We start from the raw sequence: 26,493 nt of genomic DNA, 5'->3' as shown, positions 1-26,493 counted from the left end.
CATTATGATTAATATCAGGTAGTGTTAACAGCTTTAATTAAAGAAAAAATATGATTGCATAAAAGCCAAATGTCATAGTGCATAAATTTAGCACCAAATCATTTGCAATTTATGTAAATTGAAGAATTCTTTACCTGTTGCTTTCTTTCTGTTCCTCTAATCATCTCATTTTTCACAAGACAAATTTGACTTTTTAAAAATACTGTTGATAAATCAACTTAAACATTAGTAATGTCTGTCAGTATAAAAAGCAAAGTTTACCAGGCAAGCAAACAGGCAAACACTGTTACTTAAAGGTGCTTAAAGGTGTTACTTTGAGGAAGTTCTTTAAACTGTTTTCCCCTCAACTTCAGAGAGCAATGAAAAAAAATAAAAATGAACTGCTTCATGAATACTACATGATTTCAGAAACCATCCAAACACAATTTTTTTTCTGTTTGAACACAGTGTGCATCCAGCAGAAAAACATGCATGTCACTTATTTGAGATAATAATCATCAAACTTAAGACAGTGAAAACACATTTTGATCATCTTTTTGGCTTAAACTTCACTAGTCTTAGGCAAAGCATTTCAAATTGCAGAAAAAGCCCTGAGTGCTGCCCATTTTAGCCTCTTCCATGACAGAGGGATGGATTTCCAACAGCAGTACAAAGCAAATGTGTTCTGCATAGAGCTGAGGTACTACAAACTTTCGGTGCTTAATCTTTATTGATTGCTCAAAACCTTGGCCCAATAAGGTTTGTTTTGTCTTTAATACACCTAGGGACAAATTTTCTCCTCAGGTACATGCACATGGCTGTCATTATGATCACACACAGCCAAGCACTTACCCAAGGACAAAATGTGGCTCTAGGAGACTTTCCATTATTCAGATTTACACAGACACAATACCAATCTTGGAAACTGGCATAACGCTAGTATGTGCCTTGAAAAAAAATCTGTGTATCCAAATTAGCTCATCCTCAAAAAAATAAAAAAGGGAGGGGAGGGAGAAACTCTTGGCAATGTAAAAGGAGTTCTGAGTATTTTTTTCATTTACACTTCTTGCTTAAAGCCAACTTTGCGAACAAGACAATCGAAAAAAATATGGTTTGAATCAAGAAAGTCTACAGCTAAAAATGAGATACCTTCCTCAAAGTTTATGAATGGAAGAAAGAGGAAAACCAAATAAATAAAAGTTGATTTGCTTACTTTGGTATTCATGTTCTGAGAGAACTCCAAAATAGTATCAACTCTTGTCCACGCATCAGGATGTTCTTTTAAGTGAGTCAACACTTCTTGTGCCATTCTTTGCTGAAAGAAAGTTTGATTTGAAAAAAGTGTTAGCATTAGATTATTTAAGAGGTTATATACTGTCACTGAAGACATCAATATGTGACACTCCATTTAAACCACTTTTCTAAGAGTTAGGCAGAACTCAACCAGCAGCAACAAGTCCCTTAAGCCTCCTCCTGTGACAGCTGAAGTTTAGTAACAACCAAATTCCACAAGCCCACAGAGGCAGGACAGTGATTACTCACTGCCACTCTTTCATCCTGAATGACTGCTCCAGACCAGCAGCAAAAGTGCAAGAACAGCACACACAACGGGGAAAACCTACTGGAGAATGAAGTTCTCTCTGCTTCCACGAAGTCATCTAGAGAAAACTTCATCCTAGGACACACAAACTTGCTAGTCCCAATGGAAGCACTTCCACAAAGTGCCAGCTTTAAGGATCTGCTTTGTGCTGCAGAACTGTTGATTTTATTTTGAAGAACCACAGAGCAGAGCATTAGAGGTCTCCAATCCCTACCTCTGAAGGATCCTTGGTGTACCTAACAACCTACAAAACCATAATAAAACCTACTGGCAGGAGGAAGGGAGCTGGTCATGCTAATGCTTTGCTCTTCCTTGGAGACTGACATTATCAATTACTGTCCTAGATGCTGTGGTTTCTTGAAAACCTCATCTGAAGCAATTACACATGGAAATAGCTGAATTCATTTCAGCCATCCTTTTCAAAACCCTGCATGTCCTCAAGAATTTTCAGTGAGCCGAAGTGACGTCAGCCATTTCCAAAAGTGCCACGGGCTGACAAATCTTGCAGCAAACTGTGCCCCCTACAAGCATCAGGCACTGCCTTAGCAACAAGGGGGACGTTTTACAACACAATTAACAGAACTTGGTTCACTCTCTCACTGCACTGCAGAGCCACTTCAACGACTGTCCAAAGGCACAATAGGAGTAATGCCAATAAAGTGATGCCAAGGGGCCACACTTCCTGTGCTTGTCACCTGTGAATTTTCCTGGGCTTTCTTTGTGCATTCATTATTTCACAAGGGCAATGAATTCTGAAACTTCCCTGTATGGAAAAGCACCTGACTTCATCTGTGATTTTATAAAACGTTTTCATTAGATTTAAGAACTGGTGTGCACCATTTTATTTTCTTAGATTATATATGTATTTATTTGCAAAATGTGTCTTCTCAAAGATTTTTGGTAACACTTGATAACACTCATCTTTCACTCTCCTCTCTCTTTAGTTTTTTTTTTCTCTAGTAGCCTTTTCGTGGAAATTCTATTGCAAAATTGAATATAGGTATTTTGGCACTGAGTTACAAAGCAGTTAAAGCTTTGCTTTAGGATCAACTTCAACAGTTAGAATTTACTCCAGCCAGGCAGCTTTCTAGTCTCATCCAAGTACATACTCAAGCTAATCAGCAACTGGTGTAAAAAAACATGTTTTCTCAGCAAATTAGAAACCAAATCAAGACCTCAAATCTATATATATATATAAAATACAAGAAACTGACAAATTTGGCATGTGATTTACAAAGTGAAACTGGAGGTTCCAACAGAAAAAGGCAAGGATGTCTAAACTACCTGTACAACACTTCTTGCATCCCTGCTTGATATCATTGAGCACAGTGGAGCAACTGGACCAGCAAGTCCCTGCAGATTTGATACAGACAAGTACCACACAAATATTCTGTTTAAGACCACGACCAGTACAGCCTTATTGTTCCAGTGTGACATCAGAGTTAAAAACAAGCAGAAAAACCAGCACTTTGAATACACTTTTAGTTTTAAAAGGGAAGGAATAGCTGCATTACTTCCAGGTTCAATCTGAAAGTGTTTTCATATTGGCCTCCTGCTTGCTTCTAATACTGGTAACATATCCCAGGATCAAATTTCAACACCAACAAAACACAGACAGTCCATATCCTTCTCCCAGCGCTGAAAGGTTTGCTCTCATACCCACCTAACCCCTTTTCTGGACTTCAAACCCTGCAGTTTCATAAACGGTATAAATTAAGTAATAACGGTTTTAGTAATAAAACAAAGCCTCACGGTGTCACTGGTACCAAAAAGACATTTCCAAATCATCTTTCTGGACCTGTGAAGATCTAACAGATCAATGGAATTAAGAGGCTGGGATGAGTCCAGGTAAATATTTATGACTTTCTTGAAATCTCCTTAGTCATGTGTTGCACTTGGGGTGGAGCCATTTTTTCTTTTCAGAGAAGTATACCCAAAAAGGCTAAGAGAAAAAAATGTAAATCTCCAGGACAGAAAATAGCTTCTTTCTTGCCTAATATAGATGAGCAGATAACAGTTTTGCAAGCAGAGATAAGAACTAAGCAGGAGGAGGAGGCAGGTGAATCTGAAAGCAAGTTCAGCACAGGCCATTCAGGTTGCATTCTAAACCTGTTTTACCCTGACATTGCCCTGACCTATTGCAGGAAAACCACTGGTAATGTCCCAATTTTAATATTTAGTTTCCTCAACTCCTATTATGCCTGTCACCCTTTAGTAAAGGACTTGAGCTCTCAGACTCCACTGAGAACCATTTTTTCCTGTAATTTTTTTTTTTAGCCCCCAGAAGAGGGAAAAGTCAGACTCCCTGAAATGTCTCCAGTTTGGAAAAGTACTAAAATAGCTGGCCAAAGTTTCACTGAGGTGACACATATAAATACGTACATGTATTTCAATAAGTTTATATCAGAATTCACTTCTGCCAGTTAAACACCTCCTCTTGAATTTTTGCATCTTATTGCATTGATTTTCTAAACATTAGAGACTTTTCCCAGCCGTTTTAAGTGAAGCAACTTCTCACAATGCCAGAACAATAGCAATGTAATGATTGTATTTAATGCTAATCCTTTATTTTCCTTATAAACCTTCCCAACCTTTTCAACTCTTTTCAAGCCAAACAACATTATAAGCATCACCTGGTTTGCAGGGCAGTAAAAGATCACAAAACAAGTGGTACAGATGTCCACACTTTTAAGGCAAAAGCTACAAGGAGTTTTCTGTCATTCAAGCACTTAAAAAAACTACAGCAAGCAACTATTTGAATTTAGGACACTCAAAATGCAAGTATTTCAAATAACAAGGTATTTCAAAACATACTGGAATTCACATTAGTAAGCTTTACAAAAGGTTTTTTTTTTTCCCCTAAAGAGATACACAAAGCAAGTATATGCAAGTATATCATTGTTTATTCTAACAGCTGGAAAGAATAGAAAAGCATCAGCTACTTTGTCCCACTTAATTCACTCATTGTTGTGCAAGACTATCTTAGTAAGAGATGCCTGACACTGAAACTCCCAATTTGTTGAGCCTGAACAATTAAAATCTGCCAGGAGAGGAACCATGCCAACACCCTTTGCAGCAATAGCTGCTCTCAACATTTAAGTCTTGTTTCCAAAGAAGTTCAAGAAATAGACAAAAGCAATACAAGATTCACTTTCTAGGGAATATATGCAAACACACCAATGCACTGTCCTTCCATTTCAACTTAGTACTTCACAATCTGCACTAAGTCCAAAGGAAAGAATGAGAGAAGAACCTGTGCAAACTGTAATGGGAAATAAAAAAAACCAGACACAAGAAAGGAACAAACTCTTCTATTAAATATGCATGACATGCTTCTTTATAAATACAAACACAGTAATAGGACCAAGAAGATTTTTCTTTTAAATACAATTCTTCACTGAAGCAAACATTACATTTATGGTTTCCCAACTCTGTCCATAATAAGAAGTAACAGGTAGCTCGGATCTTCCTGAAGAACTAAGTCAGAAGAGGTGAGCTGCACCAAGTGTCCCTACCAAATCATATTTGCTAAGAATTTTCAACATCAGAAGGCAAGCTGAAAATGAACACACACCAAATAAACATTTCTCCAAGTGTCATTTCAATGTGAATTCACATTCCATGTGACTGCCAGTGATATTCCAGAAGTAGCTCAGTAAATTCACTAATATTACTAATTGCTACTGAAGTGAATTGATTTTGCTCAGCTGATTTGTTGTAAGGAAAAGGTGGTCAATAAATGCATGTTGCAAGTCACCTTACCTGTGCACCTTCTCCATGGTACAAGCAGTTCACCACATTGTCCAAGAGATTGATATCCAGTTTCTGGTTAAAATCCAGCAGCTGACGAGCTGCATGGTCTGCTAACATTGTCATAATTGCTGGCATAGATTACTGCAAAATAAATTTTTAAAAATTGATCAATTAGTAAGAAATTATTATCAGTTGCAGCTGCAAAGCAAGTGCTTCAACTTAGCTCATTTGTCTCATTGAAACAAGATGCTTATGCTAGCAGTAATAGATACCACTGCCTTGATTGTGGGGCACATACCAGGACAAACTTTTCTTTTTCCCCCCTGAAAAATTCACTCATCACTACCCCAGCTCAACTCTGAGGCAGGGTCTTCAACAGGTAAAACACATAATAACAGCCTGACTAGAGAAGGGGCTGTGTTACCAGCACCCTGGGGCTTGTTTCAAAGCAGGCACCAAGCCCTACACCTCTTCTGGTCGAAAAACCTTGTGTCACCACAACCAAAACCCACACTGGCAATCTCGGCCCAGTATCGAGTTCCCAAGGCCAACGTGCACATTCAGGAGTCAGTTCCAAAAGCTTTTAAACACTTGGGTATGGAGGTGAAACACGATCTACGCACTGAGTAAGAAATTAGCCAGAGGGCATTTTTCAAATAGTTGGGGAAAAAGAAAAAGCCACCTTACAAGTTAACCACATCCAAGTAAAAAAAAAAAATCACCACTGAAACTAAGCTGACCGAAGGCACTTTGAGAACATGAAGCAAAGGGACTGTTCCATCAGCAGGTTGCTCTGTGTGCCATGTGAGATCACTTCGAACTGAAATGGAATTCTACTGGAGGTTTCAGGTCCCCTAAACTCAGGGACAAAGGCATTAACTCTCTGTCTTGGATAGAGCAGCCTCGATATTATGCAAAGGGAGTCAGGTGGGGTGTGCATGTAAGATTCTTTACCAGCCACAGACTGGTGCAAGATAAAGGCATTCATGGAAAGCAGGAAAACAAGCCAGAAGCCACAGAATTTCTGATGGTAAGTTATACTCTACCTTTTTCACACCACTCTCCCTCACCCACGTTGCAAACACCTAATCAAGTTTATTGCCCCGTTCTCACAGAAAATGGCAACTCTGACACATACTCCCACCCTGCCATCCACAGTACCCGGGTCCCCCTCACTGTCCTTTTCAAACCCTGTAAACCTGCAAATCTCACATAAAACTGCTCACTCAAACAGCCAGAAGTCTGGGCAAGTGGAAGATCAATCAAAAAGTTACACCACAGCCATCTGCATACTCAGGAAGATACAACCTGAAACTTTTCCAGGAACACACCCCAGAAAGTCAGATTTGCTCTTACTAAATGACTCCATGTGTAAGAAAGAATTTGTTTTCTCCTTTATGCATTTGAGCTCATGCTCAAAAGTACGGAGCAAGACAAACCTGTGCCTCAACTCGAGTAATTACTAATTAAGTGAAAGTTTTACAGTAGCATCCAGACAAGGAAAATCTTTTGTTTAGAAATGTGTATATGCAAGCAGCATCGAGTGATTTCTTTTACTTCTATATATAAAAATAGCTTCAAACCCAATTATTCTAATTGGATTTTTAAGCAGAAAACTCGGTATTACTACACCAACACAACCATTTTAAGGGCTTCATCTTAACAGCCAGTCAAGTCTTTTTAAAACGTGTACCTGCAAAACCAGAAGAAAATAAACACCAAGCAGAGAACAAAATCAATTAAAATTAACACTCCTTGTCTATTCTTCCCCTCCTTCAACTCCTAACGTTCTCAGAATTGCGACGTTAAGTTTGGGAGTGACAAACAGATGCAGAAACGGCGGAGTTCATTCTTCGTTTCGTTCTTTTGGCTCAGGAGGACGCTGGAAATGTCCCCTGCCAAACGAAGGGCAGTGAGCAGCAGCACCAGAAGGAAAGTGCCCCCACGAAGAGGCTCAGGGCAGTCAGTGCTCGCCCAGCCCCTGGTGCTCCCAGGCACGCCCCTTTTTGTCCACATCTGGCCTCCATGGCTGAGCCGGGAAAGCGGTTTCCCAACTACAATCAATGTCGTGAACCAATCGCTCCGCACGTAGGGCCATTCATTTCAGACCTGAGCCTCTTTCGGTGGTTTTGGGGCCGCCCCGAGAGCGCCGAGGAGAAGCAGCGTGACCGAGAGAAGTTATTCAACACATGGAAGCCGAAAGGAAATGTTTTGAATAGGGCCCTTCGCCACTCCCAGCATTATGTTGGAAATGACCTACCTCCTTGGGCAGCCGAAAGACAGAAATGGCGGCTTCGGGGCCACCACCACCTGCAAGCGGCTGGATCTCCCACTCCTAACGCTGTGCCCGCATGGAGCTCGTAATCTCTGATTTACTGTACTCCTACACTTCTCCCTCCCCCATCAGGCCTCAACTCCGGAACAGGTTTAAGCCTCCGCTCCAAGAGCCACCACTGATCCGTGCTTCAATAAATGGGCAAGCAGAAACAAACAAAAAAAAAAGTTAAAAAAATATATAAAAACCAAACCAGCAAAAAAATCAAAGCTACAACACAGCAAGAATGTGACATCTACCGAAGGTCAAAAGAACTGCATTTACAGCACTGTTTACACAGTTATCCCAACTCTCGATGACCCTGGACCTTCAACACAACAGTTAGCTTGTTGTGGTACACCCGATTCATTTTGGCATGTAGCACACAGCAATAACAGCAGGCACTTCATAGTAAGAAATGTCGAGCATTTACCGTGAGTCCAACAGCACCTTTAACCCAGATACTTAAAGCTCATCGGGGGCAGCGACTAAAAAAAAAAAAAAACCCAAACCCACCCCGGGAGAGTCACTGTGCTCCATTTCTAAGCACGCAATGCAAATGAACTGCCTCCCTCTTCCAAGGAATTAGCTGCATCACTTGTAAATCCCACCCAGGAGGGGTGAGCGCCTCTGAAACGCAGCGCACGACAAACGCGTCCGCATCAGACTCCACACACCAGCGATGGCAACGAAACCGCCCCTTCCCTTCCTCACACACACACACGTGAAGGAGAAGGACGAGACGGATTAAGTAACATCTGCCCGACACCTCGGAGCGTTCATTTCGGGCTGGAAATAACTCGCACCCACCCCAGCGCGGCGGCCCTCACACGGCTGCTGCCGCAGCGGCCCGGCGGGCGGGCAGCGGCCGGCTCCGGGCTGCGGGCGGCTCCGGGCGGCAGGGCCGGGCTCCCGGCGGGGAACGGGCCGTGCGGCGGGCGGGCCGGGGCCCTGCGGAGCGCGGTGGCCCCGCAGCCCCTCCCTCCTCCTCCTCCTCCTCCTCCTCCTCCTCCCCTGGGCTCCAGCCCTGCGCTCTATACAGGGCTCCCCACGTGATCCAGGCGGACGTTTCAATACTGCTGCACAGACACACGCACACACACACACATAAAAAAAATATTTCTGGAAACTTCCACTCCTAATAATTTACAGATTATGCCGCTGGATTTACCCGTACCCGATCGCAGCCCGCCCGGCCTCCTCCTAACGAGGAGCATCCCCCGCAGCATCCGTGGCTACGCTCGGCCAGGCCGGGGATGCTCGTACCCCGAACCCCCTCCAAGCGCACCCCCGCCCCTCAGGGCTGCTCCACGGGGTGCAGCACAGCCCTCCTAGCACAGGCCAGGCTCTGTGCCCTCCTGCACGGCCACACGCCCCCGCTGTGCCCCCCAAAATACCCCGCTCTGCCCCCACCGCCTTGCTCATCGCGACCCCCCTGCAGCCCTCGCTTACCTAGGGGTTTCTCACAGCCTCTTCCTTCAGAAAGTAAGGGCGGGCGAGCCAAGTTTCTAACCACCACACGCCACAAGAAAAAAAATAATAATAATAAAAAAAGACCACCAAAAATAACCCCTTCCCAAAAAAAAAATTTAAAAAAAAAAAAAAAAAAACACCACGGAAGGAGGGAAAAAAAAATCAGCACGGAAGGAGGGAAAAAACCACCAGGGCAGGAGGTGGGGGGGAAGGCGAGCGCTCCCTCCTCGGTGGTAGGTCGGGGTTAGTGGCGCCACTCCTCCCCTCGCAGCGTGCCCGGCCTGGCCGCACCAGGCGCCCGCAGCGGCCCCCGGGGCTCCGCGCTCGGCTCCGCGCCTTCCCCTCAGCCCCGGGAAAGCGGCGGGCGCGGCGCTCCGGCCTCGCTGGTGCGGGGGGATCTACCCGGCTGCGCCTCCCGCGCCGCCCAGGCCCGGCCCCGCCGGCTCTCGCTGCCCCTGCGGCTGCCGCCCTCCCCGCCCGGCGCTCAGTTCGCCCCCATTCCCGCCGCCCCCCCCGCGGCTCGCACTAAACTTCGTCCCCTCAGCTGCGAGTCCCCTACGAGCAGGTCGCACACGCGGCGGCGGCGATGGGGACTGAGCGCGGCGCGTCTCCCCCTCCTAATGCCACAGGCTCGGAACCGGCTCAAACCGGTTCAGACTGGGAGATTCCATCTCGGTTTAGTTTTCAGCCCATGGCGCCGCGGAGCGTTTGGAAACCTCGGGAGCCCCGCCCAGCCGCCGCTCCCATTGGCCCCGGGATGTGCCGCCGCGAAGGCGGCCGCCACGCTGATTGGTCAGACGAGCTGTCAATCCGCTGCGCGGCTCGGATAGGCGGGGGGAGCGAGCGGCGGCGGGGGGGGTGAGCCGAGGGGATCCGCCCCCTCTCCAGCAGCGCTTTGCGCGCTAAGGGGGGGGCCGCCGCTCTCCGATAGGCCGAGCCGCGCTGCCACTCAAAGTTGCCCCGCCTCCCGGCTCGCAAAGCGCGGGCGCAGGGCTGGCCGCGCTCTCATTGGCCGGTGGCGGCGGCGGCGTGACGCGCGCGGCGGAGCGCGGCATTCGGGGCTGCGGCGGGAGGGGGCGGGAAAAGCGCGGCCGTTGGGCGCCCCCGGGCGCGTGCCCGAGGCGCAATGGCGGCGGCGGGGCGGATGGTCCCTGAGGGGACGGGGCTCGGGGGGAACGAGCCCTGAGCCGAGGAGGCCGGAGGAATTGGCCCGTCAGGGGAAGCGGTCCGGCACTATCCCGTTTGTGCCGAGGCGCTGTCTCCGAGGGAGTGTAGCCGGGGGATGGGGGCATCCTCTGTGTGGCAATGGCGGGCATGGCCTCGCTGGTCCCGCTCTCAGGGAGGGAGTGGAGTGTCTCAGCTGTGGAGCGGGCCCTGGCACCAGCCAGGTGCTATCTGTCCCTTACCCCAGCAGTCCTGTGCTCCCTACCAAAGCCTGTGCAATGGCCAGTGAGGTGCGTGTCCCCTGCTCTACGAGGCCTCTGTCCATGGGGTGTCCCGCTGCCTGCAGCAGCCCCTTGCAGCTGCCCTCCGAACTGTGCTTCAGGCAAGGCTGGCTTTAGGTTTATCCAACTTTCGGGCTGTGTGAGGCGTGTTAGGCCACCAGAAGGGAAGAGGGGTGCTCGTGGGGCTTTTCTGTGGAGGCACACCCTCAGCAGGCTGTGGTTGCTCAGCTCATCGCTGCACGAACAGAGATCGTGCCTGTCAACTTTCACATGGAAAAGCTCCTATCAGTGACGGACTCTGTACCTACAGAGACATTTCTTCAGTCTTACCTCCTTATTTGAGAAAGCCACAGCTGTAGGAACTGAAGACTTACTTCTGTGAGGAGGTTACTCTTAGGAAGTATTTAAATACCCTTCTAGGAACAAGCTTTCTTTTTCATCACTTGACTTGAAGCAGTTACTTTGTTTTCAAGATGGCATTACACTGGTCAGTGAAACTTGGGGTAGAAGTGATACTTTTGATCTGTGGAATGCCCTCTGGTTTGTTTCCAATGGAAGATTTCTCTATGGCTTTGTTAAGGTGGTGTTCACCTGTGCTATGGCTGGGAGTGTGGGAGGGATGCTTCAGTGCTTTTGCACAGTTTTAAAAGGAAAAAAGTACTGATTTGTGGTGTGTAGACTACTTGGGGTAGTGCCTAAGCTGCCACTGGTATGAAGTTTGAATCTAGCAGGGAAGTGATACGCAGTTGCTAACAAGTCATAAGAATACTTAACTATGTTTTTGAAGCCTTTGTTGGCTTTCTGACTTGACAGATAAGGCGTTCTCAGCCATGTAGCTGCTGGATGGGGCTCAAAACCTGTATTTTTTCCATATGATTTTTTAATCTGTACCTCCTGTGGAACACAACAGTTTAAAGCTAGGCATCTGTAGTCATCCCCAAAAGATTGCCAGTGCAATCAAAACCATAACATACTTGAATAAATAAATACAATTGCACATACTTACACTGTTCTGATGGCCTGACCAATTCTGTGGGACATTCCAGCTCCTCAATCCTCATTTTGTGGGTGTGTTTTATGTGGTTTCTTTACTTTGTTCCTGGGACAGCTGGGGAAATCTTGTATTCAAATACACGTTTGTGTTTTGGGCAGAATCTCAGAGGATACAAGACAGCGTGGTGCCAAATCAGATCCTGCGTGATGTAATACTGGCTTAATGTAATGTATTACTGCACTTAATTCCTCAGTTAAGTTTCTTGGGGAAATTTCTGCAGCATTTAAGGCTTGAAGAGTTGGAATGCGAATGGTCTCTTTTATTTTTTATCATGCCTAAAAGGAACTGCATCCTGTTAACGTCTGTGTCAGGATGGTAACAGTGCTTTGTTTAATTCAGCTTGTTTGTCTTGCTCTGGTGGCTTGGCCTTTGCAGAGTGACTGTCATTGAGGATAGCACAGGAGCTGCTGGGATTGAATTTGAAAGCAATTCCAGTAGAATGGATGGGCATAGCAAGCTGTTGGTGGGTTAAAAGCAGGACTGGAACTCTAGCTCTTAAAATAAACAGTTGCTATGTGTGTTTTGATGTTCTAGCTAGCTCTGGTGTTCAAAACAAACTGATGTAAGAGACCAAAAAGTCAGATTCTTTTAACTCCTTCTGCTTGTGCAGCAGGTTCACGTTTTAATTTTCTTGTGCATGGGTGTGTAAATGTATGCAAGAGACAAATGTTTAAATCCTCAAATCAATTTGTTAAGTGAATGTTAACTATTTTGAAAGTCGATGCAGCTTCACAATTTCATCAGGTGTTGGTAATGCCCCAGATTGCGATGTGGTTTTCTCAAACTGCACGAGTGACAAACACAGCGGGGCTTGGCTCTGCCAGTTTGTTTGCTAAGTCCTGTGCTTGAGTAGGGGAGAGTTCCTGTCCTGCCTCATCACTGTTATCTGAAATAACACTTTATTCTTTTTTTGGTTTAGAAATAGCCTTCCTATCTTCCTGCGAGCTGTGTGCTGGGAAAACTGAACTCTTCCCTTCTGTAAGGAGCCAGGTGAGGGCTGCTTCAGAAGCTCGGGGCAGTCAATAAAAAGCAGCTGTTTTGGCAGGGTGTGTGTATCTGATCACAACTTTTCTCCCACTCATGCCATCAGGAGCTGTTGTAAGCCTGTGCTTGCTGCTTTGTTGCCACTGTTCCCTGTCTGATGGCTCCTTTATTAGATGTTCAGTCTGGTATTTCAGCCTTGCTGGAATCAATAGAAAAATTTGCTTGGGTTTCAGGTCAGCACTGTGGCTTGGTAGTGATAAAAGCTAACTGCACACTAGGCTGGATCAAAAGGAGCATGACCAGGACATCTAATCAAGTGATTCTTTCTCTCTGCTGGTCTCTCAGCAGCTGCATCTGGCACACCATGCCTGGATTTTGGTCTGTCACTACAAGAAAGATGTGGAAAACCCTGTGGAAGTCCAACAGAGCCTATCTTCAAGGTGGAGAAGGGGCTAGGGAGCTGGGCTTCTTCAGCCTGAAATGGGTGTGGGCAGAACTAAGCTTCCTGTGCTCTATTTGTTCTTCACAAGGGCCCCACAATTTGTGGCAGTTAATGTATTTTGGATGCTTGTCTAATCCCTGCACACACTGCTCAGGGATGATGGGATGGGCCACCAAGGTCTGAGAGTGCCACAAAATAAAGGGTATATGAGTAGGCCAGCAGTGCTTATTAACTTTCACCCTGAAGTTAGAGAGCTCTTCCTTTTACCTTTAATGCAGTTTTGGGGTTTTTTTTGTTTGGGTTTTTTTGTTGTTGTTGGTTTTTTTTTTTTTTTTTTTTTTTTTTTTTTTTTTTTTACTCTTTAAAGTTTTTTTTCTTTGTTTCTGGACACTCTTCCTGTAAGTTTGCTTTAGCAGATCATCTCCTTTAGCTGTGGTCAGTTTGGTTTTTCAGAACCAGGATGATTTTCTGGTGTGGTGTGCCAGCATTAGGGATTGTGCATCTGGGAAAGCTGAGGTTCTGATACAGGGAGGAGGCATACAAATAAGAGGAGAATATCAAGTTGGTGTCATCATTTCTTGACTGGTGGAGTAGGACTTGTAAATGGAAAGACCAGGGAAGAGAATAAAATAAAGCTGGGGAAACAAGGCAAAGAGAAGGCGGGTGTTGAGTGAGGCTGAAGTGAAAGGAATGAGGCATTCACAGGAAATTGCCAGCTGTAAATTTTCGACGGTGTCTGGGCAACGCACAACTGAAACAATCCGTGAATGCCGAGTGTGGCTGTAAAGAGCTCCCGCCTCCAGCTCATCCTTCAGGAAAGGCCCTTTCCCCATCCATGCCTTTATGGGGGGCGTGTGCTGACTGCAGAGCCTTGGCTTTACCACGCTGTGTCCGCTGCCAGAGCTCTCTTCTCAGAGCAGGGAAACACGCCTTGTAGTTTCCACTTTCCCCTGCAGCTGTCCCACTTTGTTCTGGGCTTATTGACACCATAGGGCCCGGGAATTTGTTCTGTCCTTCCATTCTTGCTTCATGTCATTCTAGAAGTGGCAGAACTAAACCTGCCTGAGCATCCCTCTTCTCATTGAGCATCTGCTGCCGTTCTTAATTGTTTTTTTTTTTTTTTTCCTTTGGGAGAGCTTCTAATGTACTTTTTTTATTCTTTAATTGCTTTTGTTTGACTCCACCTTTACCGTGTCTTTGGCCAAACAAATTTTGCATTTCATTTAATTTATTCTTTGGAAGAAAGCAACTGTCTCTTTTGATGAATGTCCCAGATCAATGATTTCAGAGAGGCTGGGTGTAAGAAGAATATTAACAGCATTCGCAGATGATCATAAGTCAGGTGTTACAAACACAAGTAGGAAGAAATAATACAACATAATCTAAAAATCTTGGAAATAGGAAATTGAATGTAACTGAGTGGAGAGCAGGAATAAAACCTGATGTGTCCTTGGGGAAAAAAAATAAGTTCAGTCCAAGGGAAGACTTGGAAAATAGAGCTGAGGGAGAAAGTGGAGAGCAAAATAAATATTCCTTTGCTTGGTGACAGGGCAAAGGAAAGGACGACATCATTAAGGAGTATCTGTGGGCATTGCTTGGAGCAGCAGCAGGGGAGTGGCCTAAAGTAATCTCAAGGGCACTCAAAGAATATTTTAACTGAACCTGGGTATCTCATTATCAGTGTGTTTTAAACAGATGGGCACAATTTCAGAGACAATTGGTGATTAACACTTGAGAGAATAAAGGAATGAAATGTGTAAAACACGACTGAGGAAAAGCCAGATAGGGATATATTCATAAACTTCATAAAGTGATGAACTGTTAATCTGTTGATGAATATTTTGAGACAATTAAAATAGTCCTCAGAAAGGTTTAGCCGTAAAAACTCAAACTGTAAAACAACGTTTTGCTGTATGTACAAATCCGTGAAAAACTGATCCTAAGAAAAAACTGGAGGAAACCACTCTATATACAGGGAACAAATTCTCCATCTGCAGTCTTTTAAAGATGCAAATCTTTTAAAGATGCCGTCCTTTTGGTGTCCCACTGATAACTGAGTTCTTCTGTTAGCCAAGCCTTGCTTCCCATATTCATGTGAATTGTGTTGATGCTGAAAGGAGGTCAGAAGGTAGAGGTAACAAATTTTCCTTTCTTCTACTAAAGTTCAAATAAGTGAGTTTATAAAGCTTTTCCTGAAAAAAAAATCTGTAACTGTGTAAACAAGCGTACACAGTGAGATAGAAATACTGCTATAGAAATATGGCTATAAAGTAATATTCATAACTTAAGAGGAATCAGCTGTTCTTCAAGAGCTGTTTAACTGTAATAAACAGCACAAATTCTGTTAGGCTCAGCTCTAGGAACAATTCTGGAACCTGCAGCTGTGAGCCACTTTCTGTGATGCTGAGACTCTGTCAGGAAGGTGCTGTGAAGTCTGCTGACACAGAGACTGCCATGAAGCCATCTCAATAAAATCCTGCAAGGAGGGGAAGCCCAAGTTAAACCCTTTTCTTAAACCAGATTTGGTGAGCTCTGAAAACATTAATTTGTTCTGGAAGTGTTGGGGTTTTTTTTGTTGTTGTTGTGGTTTGGTTGGTTGGTTGTTTTTTGTTTGTTGGTTTGGTTTTTTTTTTTTTGGAGGGGGATTGGGGAGGTTTGGGTTTTGTGTGTTTTGGGGGTTTTTAATACCTGCTTTTGATACAGTTTCTTAGTTGTTTGATTTTTTTTTTTTTTTTGGTCTAACCCGTTGCAACTTTTTAAAGACCCTAAGGATTGGGGTTTTTTAAGGAAAGGTATTAGGATTTGTGTTCCGAAATAGCAATCAAACTGTAAAATTCAGAAATCTGAAATAAAATATTCTCTGGTGTCAGCGCTCCAAATGCCATTGGCAGAGACTATTGATTCTCCTCAATAAACTTTACACAGTGTTAACTCTCACAATTGTCTCTGGGCAATTGCCTGTTACTTAGGTCCACTTTGTATTTAAAAAGGAACTGCTAGCTTCATTGTGATAATGTCTTTATTTGGGGCATTACTTGATCTTTCAGCTCTTGAGGCAATAATCTTCTCTCTCTAACGTGTAAAATAGCTCCAGATGGCAACTGAGGAATAGCTCCTGAATTGATTAGGAGCTAAAGATGATTGTTTGTCTTTAGCAAATTTTTGGTATTTACACAATTGTTGAAGCCCTGCCCTCTCTGTGATTTAGTAGGCATGTGATAACTTTCAATCATTAATCTGATTTAAACTGGAAAAGCCCACTTTATATCCAGAGGTAACAGTAATGCCACTTCTGGAATAAGTCAGCCTCTTGCATCCTTCTGTAGCTGGGGTTGTGGATCACAGGATGAGTGCCATGGTATTAATGTCAGTGTGGTGGGTGTCACCTCCATGAGAATCAGTGGCTTTAGTGGCTGCCAAATTCATAAACGAACCGGGGTAAAATACAGGTTATAACTCCAAGTGAGACTGTTTTATAAGTGATTGATCTCAGCCCAGACTCAGCTTTATAACTGAGTCCCAATTCCAAACTGCCCTTCACCACTTCCAGGTGTTTTTGGGAAAAGAAAGCAATAGAAGGATGGAAGGAGCAGAAACCAAATCACTATTCAGGTTTTTCTTGGAGAGGTGATACTAAGAAACAATTTGGAGGCAAATGCAGCTCTCTGTTTTGAGCAAATAACACTGTGCTGAAGGAAAAGCTCTCACTCTTCCCAAGCTTTTTGGAGATGAGCTTGCAGCTTTTGAATGTACCTAGTATGTACACAATCAACTTCCAGCTCAGTAGGATTCTTGGTTATTATTTTTTCATGCTTTCACAGTGAGCTCCTTGATTTTAGATATGGGGGGTTTTTTTTCTGTTTAAGCTTTTCTTGTTTTTTCACTCATTTCTCTATTTCAGTCCATAAATTATTGTTCAGCCTTTGGCAAGCTGTATTTTTAAACTGCTGCTCTCTTCTGTCACACCTGTGACTAAACTTAGTCTTTGATCATGTTCCTTTGTGGCTGGTCTTTTCCACTGTGAAGGGAAAATTAGAACTAAAAAAAAAAAAAAGTATTTCTATCCTTAGAATCCTTTTCCCCCTGTGAGCATCCTTTGGAGAATTTGATTTTAAGGGAGCATCCCTGCAAGCTCCATGTTCAGGTAGCAGTGAGCAGTTTGTAGGTGGGGTAAAATGAGAAACTTGGCATCACAGACTGAAAACAACAGGGCTGCCACAGAAGCTGCCACGCATTCCTTGTGTCACAGAGGTCACCACACCCGAGGGGCATGTCAGCAACACCTTCCACGGCAAAAGCCAACTTCACTTCCCCCGGCAAGGAAGGATTGGGTCCAAATGCCTCCAAGTTTCTTCCCAAAAGGTGAAAGATGCTGGCGTGGGTGACCAATTTGTCTGTGTGGATGGACAGGCTTTTTGTCGTTCCCTCTTTCCTTCTAGGACTGCAGCAAAGATGCTGCTTGTATTTTCTTCCTGGGTAATTAGACTTCAACGATTTGGGAAATGCAGGTCTTGAGAGCTGCCTGCGCAGAGAAAATGGGTAATTAGAAGCATGTGTTGAGCTCTGAGTGTTCCAGGGAGCTGTCTGGGCCAGAGTGAAAGGCTGGATTCACACAGCGTGACATTGCTGTGCAGATGCAAACCTGGGCTGCCTTTAACCATTCTAACCCCACCACAAACTTAGTTGAAAGCAGGGGGTATTTATTCACAGGATCTCCAGTTTGATGGGTTTTTTGCCCTGACAGGATCTTAGATGAAGATCTATACCTACATATAATATTTTGACCAGCCTGTTGCCAAGTTATTTCTGAAAACTGACTTTATGAAAGGTAAAACTAAAATACTGGCATTTGACTCCAGCTGTAGCAAAGAGATGTTATGCTTTAGTTAGGTGTCACCTAACAGCAAATTAGCCTTAAACTAAATCTATCTAATATGTCCTGGATGGTAGATGGAAAAGGACTTTGGGTTGGTTTCAAGATGCCTGGTAGGTACAACCCACAAAGGTGAAAAAAAGTTTCTAGGACAATGCATAAGAAATAAAATTGTGCTTTTCATCTGACAAGTCCTTCCTTCTTGCTCTCTTTGAAATTGGTATTGTGAGGAGGTAGCAGGTTACTTTGTGATGTGTTTCAGCCAAACAAACTCGTGGTTATGGCCAAGTAATGGAGAACTTGGTTTTGTTTTTGTTTTTTTTGGTGGGGGTTTTTTTGTGTGTGTGTGTGTTGTGGGGATTTTTTGTTTGTTTTGGTTTTTTTTGTGAAGGGGTTCTCTGAGTTTGATGGAATAGCCTATAAAATCCTTGGTTAAAAATAGACATGCCATGTCCTCTTACTGCAGAGATGTGCTTTGTGCTTAATGCTTTCCCTCATGAAAATAATCACCATGGAATGCTAATATTCTTAATAGTAGAGTCTTCTGCAGAGGGAAGAAAGACATTCTCTTGTGATACTCTAAAGATCATTTAAGTGTGATCAATAATCCATTAGCAGGAATCTCTGTTCCATTTAACACCACTAACAAGTTTTTCCATCCCTTCCAAGTGTAAAGCGGGACAGAGAAGTAATCTGGAAGGTTGAACTGTGGAGGAAGTCAAAATAGCACCAAAAATAGTTTAATACAAAGATATTTAGCAGAAACCACATCGAAATCAGCCTTATTTTTTTATACAAAATGTCTCGTGAGGCTGCTGTGCAGCTGAGAGGCACAGTGAGAGCATTTCTTCAGTAAAGAGTGGAGTGTCGTGACCATGAATGCAACAAAACTGCTTTACACAGGTTTGTTACACCTCACTCCTCAGAGAGGACTGTACCCAGCCTGAGGAGCAAGTAATGACAAAGGATGATACAAGTACTTCAGAGTTTTTAGCTGTGGGTGACTGGCAGCATGTCCAGCTCTGATGATTTAATAGATTATCTTGGTGAATTGGTGACCATGGGTTTTATCCAGTGTTGGTTTGGGATTTTCACTTTACTATCATTTGGGACAGCAATTTAGGGTCAAATCCTGTTTTTCCATGCATCAAGAATTCCACTATGTCCTTATGGACAGGAAGATGTGTAGGAAAAGGAAATCTTCCTATGGGTATTACTGTTTGGCACAATCTGAAATATATTTAATGGCTTTTGTTTTTTTTCTAGACTGAGAAGTCAAGTTTGAAAGCAAACCAACAATAGAGGCATTCATGGTTTGTTTTTTAAAAGCCACACATTGTCCTATCTTATTCAAAGCAGAATTTTTCTAATAACCAAATTCTCTGAGTTTGTTTCCCAAAGTTATGTAATAAAAACAATTGTCAGATCTATTATGATAGTCTAGACTAGACACAAAAGGGGAACTCTGGGGCAAGCAGGGAGATTTTCTCATGGAAACAGATAACAGGGAGACTAAAATCTATTCTTCATCTCTTTTAAATAAGTAGTCCAATCTCTAACCTTTCAGAATAGTTCGGTTGTTTTCTTGGCAGGGGGGAAATGGCTGCAGTAGATTGTTCTAGAAGAAAATGTGCCATTGTCAGCGCTCCTCTGCTGGGTGGGTGAGAAGGGCCTGTAAAAGGCCTGTGTTGTCTCCCAAGTAGTCCAGAAGCAAGGCTTTTCCTCTCCTATATGGGCCTTGTGTATGTGAGACAGATTAATGGCTTGTCAGAGGAGCACAAACCGAGCTATGGAGTTTACTGGAATTAAATGGTTTCTGTTTTCTGGAATCCTCAATGGAACAGATTTTCCAAGTGGGAGACAAAGGCATCTCCTCAGTGTGCTGCCTCTATAGGGCTCAGGGAACAGCACTGCAAGAGGAGCCTGGATTTGTTTGCATGTTCCCATCCTGGTCCTACAGCTCCCTCTGCTCCTGACCCCAGGTGGAGTGAGGGCTGCCGAGCCAGGAGAAGCTTTTATTGCGAACTCCCTCTGCAGAACAGCAGTAATTTGTGAGCTGGAGCCCACTGCAGGTACAAACTGGGTCTCAAGGGGGATGGGAATTTGTTCATGTGTGCTGCTATCTGGGTCACAAGCCTGATGGAAGGGAACAACACAGCCCATCAAGTTTGGGAATGGGAGCTGTGAAATGTGACAGCAGGGGGATCATCCCTTGTGGCTTCTGGTAATTAGATAAAATTTGCTGATTAACGAGGCCACAGTTTCACATATGCTTTAAGCCAGCGCTGAAATCTCACCTGACAAATGTGATTAGTTTTAACCTGGATATGGAGCACTGTGGCTGTAGAGAACATTCTTTCCAGTAGGGATGAGTATGGAGCTAGGATTAAGTGAGAAGGGAGGTGCAGGACATGCATGTTCTGGAATTTGGGTGTAAAAAAATTTTTGAGAGGGAAACAAGACAATAAAATGTATCCTCTTGCTTTTAAAGTTTTTTATCTTTCAGTCTCTTTCTCTTACTCAGATCTTCTGCTGCACCTTTGTTTTTAGGTTACGTGAGGACATTCCCAAGCCAAAGGCTGCCTGATCTCAGGTAGTGATGTGGTGTTTTCTCTCCCTCCTTCACACTGAGCTACTTGTATGAACTTCCCTCAAAAGTATACAGCTAAAAAGCCAAGGTACATTCAAAAACACATAAAGTCATCTCAGATGCACAGGGAGGTTTTAAATTAAGACTCAAAAGTTATGAAGTCAAACCCTTTGACTTCAAGGGATGTAATTTCTTTTTTTTCTACAATGCACGGTCTAGCATATTCTACTTTGGGCAGCACTGTTTAAAAGCTCATTATGTATATGTAAGTAATTAGCAGCCTGGCTTGATAACATAAAGATTAAACTAAAGGTCCATATTGCTGGTCTGTGGGACAGGTACACAACCCATACAAATAGCATGCATGGAGTGCTGTTCTTTGCATTATTACTACAGCTGTAATGCAGAAAGCCAATAGGAAATAGCTTTTGGATATAGAATATAAAATGTATCTCAAGAGACGTGAGGGAGAAGTGATGGGTTGAAAACAGTAATCTTAACACAGTAGAAATCGTGAAGTTCTGTACAGGATGTAGTAATTTTCCCCAATTGTTTACTTCTGTTGACCCTGATCTTTTTCTGTCAGTTCCACCAATCTTGTGGATGGAGTGGAAGTTGGCACTTTTGAATATTTCTTCCTCTAATAAGTGGAAGGAACAGTGAGGGCAAAGGGCAACAGCTTAATTGTTGTATTGCTGGCTAAGGTAAGGGTTGGAGAGAATTACTCTTCCAGTAGCTGGGCAGGGTTGGTGGCACTCACAAGTGCTGGGTGCAGCCCAGTGCTCAGCAGAAATGTGATGACTGTGTCAGAAAGGACACAAGTGTGTGGCGATGAGGCAGGCTGGAGGTCAGGAATCCAGGGAGTCCACTGAGCACAGCAGGGGCAGGGCTGAGCACAGACCTCAGGGAAGAACCAGGGAGTTCAGCCTGAGCTGAAATGTGTCAGTGGCCAGAGTGTGGGATGGGAGGCTCAGGGGAGCCTCTTCAGGGCAGTGATGCACTCAGGATCCAGACTCTGAACTTCTCCAGGTAGCTTTTATTAGCAGGATTGCTTTTTCTGTAGGGGGGAAAAAAAGCCTACTTTGCACTCGGATTAAAGTTTAGCCACTTTAATTTTCACCCCAGCAGAGCTCCCTGTTACAGACAGATGAAGCAGTGCCAAGTGCCCTCACTGAGAACACCTCAGCAGCATATTCTTTGTAGCAAGTTTACCCTTCCTATTAATTGAGGTTAATTGTGCCTTTGCAATTGCTACCCCCAAGAGGAAAAAGAAGAGCATTTCTACCTCTGAGCTATAATTTGTATTTATAAATTTTTTGCTTGTGATTGAAGGCACCACAAGTTTTAGGCCCTGGTAGTTGAAGGCACAGTGCACACTCGGAGCCAAAGACTGATGACATCCTCTCCAGAAAATTTACCAAGTCAGAAAATAATGTAGGAAACAAGTCTCACAAGATCCCCACAAAGTGAAAGCTGAGAAGTCTCTGGACTGTCTTGCTCATGCTAGCAGAGAAAATATTTTTGACCTGAAACCGTGAAGTCAAAGATGTTTGCTACAAGACCACTGCAACAACAGGTGAGATGATGGCTTTGGAAGGCATCCAAAATCAGTGTGTTTCAGGGCAAAGCTGGCAAGGCTCCAAAAAATTGTTTTTATTCTGCATTTGGGGTGGTTGTTTTTCCTCTGCAGATTGTAGCCAGCATTTATCAATTGAGTTATTTTGCATTTATTTTCGTTGTTCCAAGACAATAAATTCTCAGTGGCAAGACCTGCTAAAATACTCTAAGTATGGCATTTATTTCCCTCCCTTGACTGGAGAAAAGCTCTTTAGTTTGTAATCACTCTTTGAATAGTAGTCTGTGACCCAGGGAAGTTAATTTCAGCAGCAGTAAAGGCTGTGTCTTTTATGCCTTCAGAAAATAAAATTTTAAGGCCCTTGGAAAATCTTTGGAACTTGACCAATCTGCAAATTCAATGTGCCTATTTCTGTCTCCCAGTGTTGGGAGAAAGAACCTCTAAAGTCTTCTCAGAGATGTAGCATAGCTTTTTTTTTTTTTACTCACTTCCCTTTGCAATGCAGTTCATATTTCTTTTGTTAATAAAGAGAGAAAATGTTACAGAAGTTTTGGGCAGATGGTAGTTACATGACTTGTACTGGAAGAAAACTTCCCTCTAAATCTTGATGTATGACATTTCTGTGTCCTGGAGGGGGCTTTTCAGCCAGGTTTGCAATTAAACAGCCAACAAGAGTATTTTACTGCTGAGCTGAGATAAATCATCAGCTCCATCATCTTGTGTCTAAAACACTTGTGAATCTAATAATTATTTTTGTCAGCCAGTCCTTTGTGCTTTCCATCTCAGCAACACTCATTGTCAAATAGCAATTTCACTTGTTAATCCTCCTCCTCTCTCCTGCTGAGGCTGTTGTTTTGGCCTGTTTCAGATCCAGCATGTTCCTTCTTCTTTTGACAATGGGATTTGAGTTTTTGTTCAAACCTTTTCCCAATTGCCTCCCTGTGGGATTAGGATAAAAACCCTAATTCTGGTTTGTGCAGATTCACCTATTGCAAATCTGCCCTTAGCTTATTACTGATGCAAAATTCCAACTTGTGCTGGGAAAGGGGTGTAAGGGATGTTGATGTTAGACAATTCACTTCTCTGTCAGCAGTGTTAGTTAGGATCCTGCTCCATGAAATTCCAAGGAGAATTTCATGCTTCTTCTTGCTGTAGTATTCCAGGAATTTGGTGAAAACTGTACAAGAGCAAGTAGTGTGCTTAACAGAACATGAGCTGCTTCCCTGGCCCTGTATCTCAGTGTAATTCCCTGTAATGTCCTGTAAATCTGGGTTTATAATCCCAGTGCAGGCCTAGCAAAGGTGTTCCTATACTCTAAGTGCTTTCAGGTTATCCATGCTCCAATCCATTTCTGTGTTTATAGGGACGTCTTCATGAGATATGAAGATACTCTTGGTGCAACCACCAGAGAAATGTCCACTGCTACCACTTCCCCTGACTCCTAAAGATGCCCAGTTTATCTGGTTTACTTCGTGCTCAGCTTTCTGTCCCCCTCAGGAAGCCCCCACTGACAGGATGCCTGGTTAGCAGCAAAACCTCAGCCCTGTGTCACCCTTGTGCTGCCTTGGAGAGGAGCAGTGACAGTTTGCTGAGTCTGGAAACACATTTCTCTTATCTCCAGAGCAAGCACAGTGACTGTTGCCCGGTTCCACCACGAGGGATTATCAGTGCTGTTCCATCTTGGTTACAGACATGACTAATCCCTCTTACTACTTTTTCTTTTTTCCCCCCGAACTGCCAATTAAGTTTTTTCTATGATCATTCTCTGGGATGTTTCAATCAAATGGAGGTGGGTTACTATAAGCAGCCCTACTAGCAGGTGTACTCAGTGCAGCTCATTTCAGCAGAAATGTTATAGAGAAATTGAGAATCGGGTGGAGAGGCAGCATAGAGCTTCAGGAAGGAGGGAATTCACATGTCCTGGAGATATACAGATACTTGCCTTGGCTTCCTGTCATTTATCTCTGATTCCCTCCTCAGCCCTTTGGGGGGTGATCAAAACTGTGAAGGCTGCTGTCGTTGCCTTCCTCAGCAAACCAGCCCTTCAGAGCAGGAGCAATTCCATCCCATGAGCCTTCCACGGTGAGTTTTAAGGTGATGTGCAGGGAGAAGGGGATTTAAAGCCTTTTTCCAACCCCTTGCCCTCGGCAGGGACATCTTCCCTTAGATATCCTTGTGGATATCTGAGCTGCTCAGGAATTAAGGCAAACAGCCCAGCTGTCCATAGAAGCCATAAAACTGGGGTATTTGCCCTGCAAAATGATGTCACAGCATTGCTTTGGGAACATGACACTAAATTTTAAGTCACGTGGCTGTACTGATATGGTTTCTTCACTGTGGTGAGCATGTCTGTTATTTCTGGGTTTATCTGTAAAATTCTTACTATCCAAACATTGTCTTGTCAAATGTCCCAGACTAAATTGTCCCAAATTTAATCAATTGGGCCTTACACCTTCATCTGGGATGAGCAGGGTTTGATGTGGAACAGTTCTTCTACTCCTGGCTGCGTATTCCCTGCTCTCCCCTTGCATCACATCTGAGTATGTGGCACAGCCTGGGTTGGGAGAACAAGCCTGCCAAAACCAAATTTGCCTTTCAGATCAACCTGTTGAACTTATCTGCACAATCACGGAGTCTCATGAGGGGTGGGAGAGGGAGAAGCAAGCACTGCCTGGTGTTCTGCCTGCCTGGAGTTGTCCTGGATTGGGGGAAAAATTTATGTTCTTACTATGAACATTTTGGTCCAGGAGCTCCTGGCTTAATGCAGAAAACCATTGTTGCTTGTATATTCCAGCCCATTAGACCTGGCTGCTTCTTTATTTTTCATAAATATTTGATACATGACTTTCTATTAAAATAATTAAACCATGAATCTTCACATTATTTACAGTTTTTCTCATGTTATTAAGCTGTAATTTGACCAGGAGATATGAGGGTAATTTACCATATGATTGCATAGCTTTTAATGTGTGCTTCTGCAGTGAATAGCAGCTATTAAGCTAAGTGGTTTGCCCTGTAAAATGACATGATGTCATAATATTTCTCTGAAAATACAAAATTAACCATCATTAAATCCTATAATTAGGTAGCTATAGATAATATTTGCAACTTTAAAAGTGGAGTCAGACAGCCTGATTCTTCTTGCTGTAGTATTCCAGGAATTTTGTCAAAACTGTACAAGAGCAAGTAGTGTGCTTCACAGAGCATGAGCTGCTTCCCTGGCCCTGTATCTCAGTGTAATTCCCTTTTTCTTCTCTTTCCAGGAGCTGGAGTTTTCCAGCACACTTGTTGCAGCAAAGCAATTGTTCCAGGAGTTTGTATACTACTTTTTCAAACAATAAATCTGATTTTATTGTCTGTTTTTCTTGTTCTTTAGGAACCGTGTGGATTTCATAGATGATAGTGCATGATTGATCATAAACTGCTGGTTTTTTTGCTATAGACAAATATTTAGTCATCTTCTTCTTTCTTGTCAAGTTTTCTTAAAGTTTTTGACAGGTTTGATTATTTGTTGTTTCTTTAAAATCTTTACTTCTAAAATAAGTAGTTTCACTGTTTTTCGGTGAATTCAAGGCAGTTTGTATTACTTCTATATTGTGATTTATTTTCTTATTTCCTAAGGCACAGAATATTTTGGCAACTGCTGTAGCTAATTGATGCCTGGTTGTTTCTCCTCATTATCTATATTCACTTTTACCTGTGAAGTTATGCAATGTATCTCCGTGTATATAATATAATTTTTATTCAGTGCTATATATATATAAAGGGTTTTTTTTTTTTTTTTTTTTAGCAAACTCTGAATTTAACGTTATAACTCTTAAGCTGACGGGTGATTCTGTGTCTCTGAGACGTTCCCACGGCTGGCGCTGGATGCGGTGAAATAAATGGTTTGTGCCATCTGCTGGTGCCGCCGGGAGCTGCTCGGAGCCGGACTCGGGACGGTCTCAAGCTGCGGGCTGGGAAAAGAAGGAAACTCTGTAAATAACTCGAATGCTGTTGATTATTTTATGTCTTTAAGTCTTAACTGATGTCAAACACGTGTTAATTAGCTCACGCATCAACTCTTTTCCTGCTCCTGCCTTCCCAACCGTGCCCTACAATTTTACCTCTGCTTTTACAGGCTCTGAAAGCGTTTTGCTTTACAGGTAGGTCAGTCATGGTTTAACAGAGTAGAACAGTCCGAGCTGATGGTATAGAGTGTGCTTTGAATGTGAACATGGTTTGTCTAAACCTGTTACTGTTTCTATAACAATTCCTAATTACAATGTATGTCATGATCATTTAAAATTAAATATAACTCCCCCAAACACATTCTCCCTTATGAGTTGTCTCTGAAGCTTGTTCCCTTCTTAAGCCTGGATTTATAAATCTGCTGGGATGGGCGACTCCAGCCTAACTCAGTGCAGGGTT

The 26,493-nt window shown here is 43.5% G+C and overlaps 1 protein-coding gene across 1 annotated transcript in view; it reads right to left on the bottom strand.

The window, feature by feature from the left end:
- The window catches only part of XPO1 (exportin 1), a 35,169-nt gene extending 25,345 nt beyond the window's left edge, over positions 1 to 9,824 (bottom strand). Inside the window, exons 1-3 of the mRNA XM_066316558.1 lie at positions 9,099 to 9,824; positions 5,342 to 5,473; positions 1,193 to 1,294 (exon numbers count right to left, since the gene is read on the bottom strand). Coding sequence (XP_066172655.1) covers positions 1,193 to 1,294; positions 5,342 to 5,467 — 228 coding nt within the window. The 5' untranslated portion in view covers positions 5,468 to 5,473; positions 9,099 to 9,824. The remainder of the gene's footprint in view (positions 1 to 1,192; positions 1,295 to 5,341; positions 5,474 to 9,098) is intronic.
- Between the last annotated feature and the right edge of the window lie 16,669 nt (positions 9,825 to 26,493).

This window comes from Sylvia atricapilla, chromosome 3 (assembly GCF_009819655.1).
Source record: "Sylvia atricapilla isolate bSylAtr1 chromosome 3, bSylAtr1.pri, whole genome shotgun sequence".
In the NCBI taxonomy this organism is placed as follows: Eukaryota; Metazoa; Chordata; class Aves; order Passeriformes; family Sylviidae; genus Sylvia; species Sylvia atricapilla.
The sequence above is the reverse complement of the archived record's forward strand: the minus strand, read 5'-3'. Positions and strand labels throughout refer to the sequence as shown.